General features: G+C 43.1%; 1 protein-coding gene across 1 annotated transcript in view; it reads right to left on the bottom strand.

Moving 5' to 3' along the window:
- LOC138011789 (tetratricopeptide repeat protein 28-like) overlaps positions 1-7,500 on the bottom strand; it is a 13,223-nt gene that overhangs the window by 771 nt on the left and 4,952 nt on the right. The window contains exons 2-3 of the mRNA XM_068858984.1: positions 3,168-6,047; positions 1,685-1,773 (exon numbers count right to left, since the gene is read on the bottom strand). Of these exons, the coding sequence (XP_068715085.1) occupies positions 1,697-1,773; positions 3,168-6,033 (2,943 nt within the window). The 5' untranslated portion in view covers positions 6,034-6,047 and the 3' untranslated portion in view covers positions 1,685-1,696. The remainder of the gene's footprint in view (positions 1-1,684; positions 1,774-3,167; positions 6,048-7,500) is intronic.

The raw sequence follows: 7,500 nt of genomic DNA, 5'->3' as shown, positions 1-7,500 counted from the left end.
TGCAAAATCAAAGCAATTCGCTAATTTCTTTCGACACTCAATTGAAAACCTCTCTAGCATAGCAGCCATGAAAAAATCACTCTACGATTCCACCAAATCTCGTGCCAGTATTTGAACGTGACTTTCTACTGACGCACTTAAACGCGATGCAAAGCTACTCATCCTACAAGGAAGTTTTCAAGTCTATTCTTGGTTTTTACCCACGTGGAGTGTCCGCCATGTTAGTGCCCCTCCGATCTAAATGACATTCAAAGAGATGCGCGAATCGGAGAGTAACAATGGTTACGCGCATTTTTGTCGGCTGTGGAAGCAAAAGTAATACGAAAAAAGAAATAGGCTGTATGTTTCGTATACCTTCGATTATTTATAATTACTTCTCTATGTTTTTGATCTCCGAATAGCTATGAGCATAACATTGTTATCATTTTCTTGTTTTAATAAACTTATTCAACGTTTATAATTTTCTTGGATATCCTTGGTTTTCATCCACGTGATGAGACGGTCATGTTGGTGTACAAAACAATTAACAATTATTGGATGAGGTTGAGCATGTTAGCGATAATTATCAAGGCCAAAGTTTGTGTTATCTGCTGAAGCCGAAGGCTGAAGCGGATAACACAAACTGAGGCCTTGATAATTATCGCTAACATGCGAAAACCGAATTCAATAATTGTTTTATTATGCATATTCCTGAGCTGAGCTCCGCCATGACAAAACTGATCAAACTGCTGGTTAGTGTGTTAGGTGACGTCACTTCTGCATGCATAAAACTATTGTCTGTAGGTATGACGTCAATTCTACATATATAAAATCTATTGTTTGTACGTATGACGTAAGAGAAACAGAGCAAGCAAGAATTAGCTGCGTACTTATAGCCAATCAAAATCGAGCTGGTGACACCAATGTATAACAATATAGAAAATCGCCCCACACGTTTTGCATAATATTATAAAATAACCCAAGTTATTCACGGATTTTGATTGGCTCTTGCCTATGATCTATTAGAGGACAGACGCACGATTGACGTCACCATCAGCTTTTATGCGAATAAAGTTTAATTCTTTATTATATAAAACAAATAGATTCCATGTGGCCGTGGGTCTGTTCAGTAATATATCACAGAAGACGTCAAAATATGTGGTAAGAACATCAGTGACACACTCGGCTCGTGTGCCACTTTTTTGTTCTTACCACATTTTGACGTCATCTTTGATCTATTACTGAACAGACGCACGGCAACATGGAATCTATTTGTTAAATAGAGTCAAATTCCCAAAAGACATTTTACTGCATTATTCTGTACACCAACATGGCAGCCGTGACGTCAGATGCACACCTTCAATTCATTCATTTAGTTCATTCATTTAGCTATGCGTTGTATTCAAGGTTTAAATCCGCAATAGCCCTTTTCACGGTTACCGGTAGTTTTTCTCATTTGCATTACAATATAATCCAGCATGTATGTGAGGCAATTTCGGGCTATTTTGTAGTTTTAACCCGAAATTGCCTCGCATCCACGTTAGATTACATTGTAATGCAACTAAGAAAAACTAACCGTGAAAAGGGCTAGCGCTGCCATTTAACCTAACCTACTTACGCAGACAAAAAAGTGTCTACGCGCTCGTGCGTATGTGTGTAAGAAGCAGTAAAGAGCTATGTCACTGAAAAATGATGCAAGCCTTACCACATGACCGCTTCAAGGAGCCATGTCAATATTCTCTCGTTTTCGTTTCAAGGGCGTGTCTTCACACGAAGAAAGGCAAGCTGATACATCTAGAATATAGTTAAGAAACACCTTATCAATACAACAAACAAGAAAGCTCGTTGAAGCTCATTAAAGGAAAGGAAAGTTCCTAGTGTTGGTTCTTGAGAAGAGGGGAAACCGGAGTACCAGGAGAAAAACCTCTCGGTGCAGAGTAGAGAACCAACAAACTCAACCCACATATGACGTCGAGTCTGGGAATCGTACCCGGGCCACATTGGTGGGAGGCGAGTGCTCTCACAACTCCCACATCCCTGCAACTCATTTCCATTTGAATGGTTGTGCACCAAGAGTCGCTTTGAAACTGAGGCGTGCAGCAACTCGAAAATGGGCTGTAAAGATCATCGTTTCAACAAAACGGAACTGTGAGGCCGTCTTTGAAATGCCGCTCGCTGATCCCGGGGAGGGTACATGGGTCGATTTTTCCATGGGTATGTGCCACTGGCCTCTCAGATACGGTGGCCGGTAAGGACAAAACGGAATCACAAATCTCAAAACACAAACACGTTAATAAAAACATACTCAGAACCCCTACCCCATTATAGACTATTTTACGACCAATTTACGGTCACTTTTGGGTAAATGTAATTTTAGCGACCCCAACTTAGTCACTTTCTGTTTATGCATAAAAACCTTATAGAAAGCGTTTTAATGGTAATTTCAAAACGGAATGTAATGCGACTAGCAAATATTAAATCAATAGCGCTACAATTGTTTCTGTAATATATATTTTTTATATCGTGAATCTTTCCATTTTAAAATCCCACTAACCAGAATGTTATTTTCCCCCAAAATCCCGATACTTTGCGACCCTATTCTGGTCAGGCTGTCGGGAACTCTGTTGAAAATGCAACCCAAGTCGTGAAAATGCGACCCCATCCAGCGACACATCCTCATTAGCCCATTCATAGGGAGTTTAAGACGAAAGGCTGTGAGAGTCTACGGTTTATAGTCCTTCTCCAAGAAGACTTGAAAGTCTAACCTTTTTGCGGATGAAACTACAAAGGCATCACTTCTCCGTCCTCAGTTATTTAAAGACCCTGAGTGTTGTTCCGAACGGAGTCAAACTCACGACCTTCCGCACGGTACTCCAACTCCAACTCAACCGGTCGGCGAGCAAAGAGCCACACACTACAGTGTAAAACGGATTTGAACATGTTGCACGAATAAAATAGACTACGTACTGTACAATAGACCGAATGCATAAATGGCGGCCAAAAAAATATTATTTTGTTTATGTGCTAATTAGACTCACTAGCCTCGTTTGCATGTACAAAATACAAAAGAAATGTTGCTTGAGCGCGAGGCTAGTGAGTCTAATTAGCACATAAACAAAAGAATATTTTTTTGCCCGCCATTTATGCATTCGGTCTATAAATGACACATTATTATCGGTTTTACTAACCCTGAAGGGATTCTTTTTGTCCAATATCCAATTTCACGTCGTCACCAATCAGAACAAACGGAGCCCAGTGTTTCACGGCGCAAAACTTCTCTGAACTTCTCAGGGATTGTCTGGCCTTTTGAAGAGCAGTACTGGCACTCTCTCCATCCACTAGATGTTGATGGAAGCACTTCATGAAAGCCATTTTAGCCTCGTCAGAAACTGCCCAGAGCGACACCAACACAGAACGAGCACCGGCGACCAAAAATGCCTGCGCAATACCGACCACACTCTCCACGTCCTCATCTCCTCGACCACTGTGACCACAACTGAGAACAACCAGTTTTGCTCGTAGTCCGACATCTTGCAACTGGGACACTTTCAGTAAGTAGTCTTCCTCTTGAGGGACACTTGTCGTCCACCCAGGATTTGGAGCCAAAGGTATTTCGCCCGTTTGGTTTCTTGCGTAGGCTGCGATGTGAACCAGTGCAACAGATGCCATTTGTTTTAGCACTTCCTTCTTCGTTGCTTCCGCTCCAGTAAGGGGTGGGACCTTATGGATTTCTCCAATCATTTCTACTTCCTTTTTGGCGTACGGCAACTGGCTGAAAATAAGCTGTCCGTGTTCACTGGTGACGTTTTCGAGACACGGATCTCCTACGAGCAAAGCTCCACTCGTACAGTGGAAGTCTTCAGGCCGACCTCTTATTAGTTTTAAAACTGTTAAAGAAGGAACGATACGGATTCTCAGCGAATCCCTAAGTGCAGAGAATGGGACTGTGGACAGATGTTCATCACAAGCAATAATCAGTTCATCGTCTCGACAAACGTCTAAAATTGGCGAAATGACTGCATCGTGCAATGGCTGCAAAGCATCCTTGGAGCAGACTAAGGAATCAGTTGGTTCTCCGTCGTCGTCTTCCGCATCGTCATCGCTCAGCTCATCTAATGAGCGATGCTCACATTCAACACGATCGCCAGCTCCGATTTTCTTCAAAACTGATTCCACCATGCCACCCACAGTGTCTTGGGCTATATTTCCATCTTCCAAGTTCCACTGTCTAAATTCAACCTTGTTTTCTTTTCTGATAATCCAGAAATTGATTTTGACCTGCTGTTGTGCCACAAAAACAATCTGTCCATCATTCTGTGAAAGATAGGAAATCGTTTCTGCAGGATTATCCGGCAGTGGAGATATTTGTAAGCCATACTGTATTCTCGACCCATCAACCAAATCTTGAGCTCGTCCCTGCTCAGCGACACATAAAGCCTCGTCATATTTTTCCAGTCTCAAAAGAGAACGCCATACTGCAGAGTTAGCAGAACGAGAGAGATCATGGAAACTTGTTTTCCACACATCTTCAGGTTGAAGGGTAGCTCTCATAACATCAAAGACTTTTAAACCGGACTGGAAACATTCCACTGCTTCCTCAAAGCTACAAAGGTCATTGTACGCGTTACCGAGGGCGCAATATGCTTTTCCTTCTCCAGCTTTGTCATCCGCCTCCTTGCACATGAAGAGATACTTTTTGTGGTAATTTATTGCTTCTTGAAGCTGGCCTAAGTTCCGGTAGGCGATCCCAAGATTGCAATAAGCTCGACTTTCACCATCTCTATCACCTAATTCTTTTGCAACAGACAAATCCTCCTCATGGTATTTTATAGCCTCTTCAAAGTCACCCAGACTGTCATACGCATTGCCAAGACCGCTGTAGGATCTCCCTTCCGAAGCTACGTCACCCACTTCTTTGGCAATGGCAAGAGCCCTTTGATGATACTTAATGGCTTCTTGGTAGTCTCCAAGGCAGTCGTACGCATTGCCAAGATTGTTGTAGGTTCGCCCTTCTCCAGCCCTGTCACCCCGTTTTACTGCTATCTCCAGATGCCTCTTGTGAAACTCTATGGCTTGTTTGAAGTTACCTAGGCCTTCATAAACATTTCCAATATTCCCATAGGCTCTCGCCTCACCAGTTGTGTTACCTAGATCTTTGGCAATAGAGAGATCCTTCTTGTGATATTCAATGGCTTGCTGATAGTTACCAAGATTCTTATGAGCGTTTCCAAGATTGCCATAAGCGCGGGCTTCACCAGCCTTGTCCCCCATTTCCTTGGCGATGGACAGGTGCATTTCATAGTAATCAATAGCTTGATGAACATCACCAAGACACTTACAAACGATTCCAAGATTGCCGTAGGCTCGACCTTTTCCAGCAATGTCACCCAAATATTCTGCAATGGCAAGGTCTTTCTTGTGGTAATCCAAAGCTTCCGAGAAGTTGCCTACGTTTTTTAAAGCAACGCCAAGATTGCAACAAGCTAGACCTTCTCCTGACTTGTCACCTTTTTCTTGAGCGATGGAGAGGTCTCTTTTGTGGTACTCTATGGCCTCTTGAAAGCGACCAATGCTGTACAAACAGTTCCCAAGGTTGGAACAAGCTCTTCCTTCTCCAGCTTTGTCGTTGCTTTCTTTGGAAATGGCCAGATCTTTTTTGTGATATTCTATGGCTTTTTGGATGTCCCCGAGACTTTCATAAAGGTTGGCTAAATAGCTGTAGGCTGAGCCTTCTCTTCCTCTGTCACCTACTTCTTTAGCGATGGCCACACATCTCTCGTAACATTCTATAGCTTCTTCAAACCTTCCAAGGCCGTCATTGACATTGCCAAGATTAAAATAAACCATGGCTTCTCTTGATCTATTACCCATCTCCTTAGTGATAGCAAGGTCCTTCTGGAAGAATCCCAATGCAGTGTCAAAGTCACCAATGTCATAATAAGCAATGCCGAGATTGCAGCAAGCTTTAGCTTCTCTAGCTCTATCACCCTCTTTTTGTGCAGTGGACAATTCATTGTTGTGCTGCTCTATAAGCTCTGAGGTTTTTTTCTCCATTTCTTCGTGTAGCCCTATGACAAATTCATACGAATAAAACAAAGCTGATTATAAATACCTCTTACTGACCTGTTCGAGGGCCGCACTGTAAAGGAAAGGGGCTTTATTTAAGTGTCTAGTCTTCTAGAGCTGGAGCACAATAGCCCATTTCCGAGTTGCTGCATGCCTCAGTTTCAAAGGGAGTCCTGGTGCACAACCATTCAAATGAAAATGAGTTGCGTATTTTTATGCAAATCAAACTAGTTTCCCTTAAAATAGTTGAGCATCAAGACCCACTTCAAAACCGAGACAAACAGCAACTCGGAAATGCCCCACTGGGGGCACTGTAAACTGAAATCAACAAATTAACCCACTGACCCCTGGGAGTTACACTTAATAGAGAAAGGGGGGGGGGGGGGGGAAAGGGGGCCTCCTAGAGCGTTTGAGGTGTGAATGGGTTAACCCACTAACCCCTGCGAGTTACACTTTACACTTAATAGATTTTACTCTGTCTAACGCCAGTCAATTGGGTGGGGGGGGGGGGGGGGGGGGGGAAAGGGGGCCTCCTAGAGCGTTTGAGGTGTGAATGGGTTAACCCACTAACCCCTGCGAGTTACACTTAATAGATTTTACGCTGTCTAACGCGAGTCAATTGGGTGATAGAGGGGGGGAGGGGGCTCCTAGAGCGTTTGAGGTGTGAATGGGTTAACCCACTAACCCCTGGGAGTTACACTTAATAGATTTTACTCTGTCTAATGCCAGACGATTTTACTCGTCAATGGGGGGGCGTCCTAGGGCGTTTGAAGTGCGAATGGGTTAAATTAACACAAATCAAATAAAATGTTGGTTTTTAAAGAGAGGGGAAAACCGGAGTACCCGGAGAAAACCCTATCAGTGCAGAGTAGAGAACCAACAAACTCAACCCACATATGACGCTGAGTCGGGGAATCTAACCCGGGCCACATTGGTGGTAGGCGAGTACTCTCGGCAGTGCGCCATCCCTGCACCCCACCCCAGTAAATTAGGACCGGCGTTTTCCCCCTTAGATTTTATAGCCATAAATGTAAGAGGAAAAACAAGGGTCCGTAATTTACTTTATGGACTGAGAAGACGAGGTTAGTAAGATATTTATTTTATCTCTCTAGTAACCAGCCGCCCTGGAAAGGAAACCAGTTTACGTCAAGCGGAAGCCAGTTCAACCGCCATAAAGATTCGAAAAACGATAAAACTTTTGAAACTAATTGCTGTCAAGATTCAAACAGTTTTACATGTTTATGCAACAGAAAAGACATGGAAAATTTGCTAGATAATGTTTTAGCCAATGATAGCGCGCATACTATCTGAGACTAAGATATTTAATAATGTGTGACTATCACATAAAATGAATGACTGGATGAGCTTTACAAGCTCATCCAGCCAGGTCAATCACAGGCCGGCCAAGATAGACCTAAACACTAGGTCCTACTCTTTGCTTACAGTGGGTGGGTC

Source organism: Montipora foliosa, chromosome 7 (assembly GCF_036669935.1).
Source record: "Montipora foliosa isolate CH-2021 chromosome 7, ASM3666993v2, whole genome shotgun sequence".
Taxonomy (NCBI): domain Eukaryota; kingdom Metazoa; phylum Cnidaria; class Anthozoa; order Scleractinia; family Acroporidae; genus Montipora; species Montipora foliosa.
Note: the sequence above shows the minus strand (reverse complement) of the source record. Positions and strands in the feature narration are given on the sequence as shown.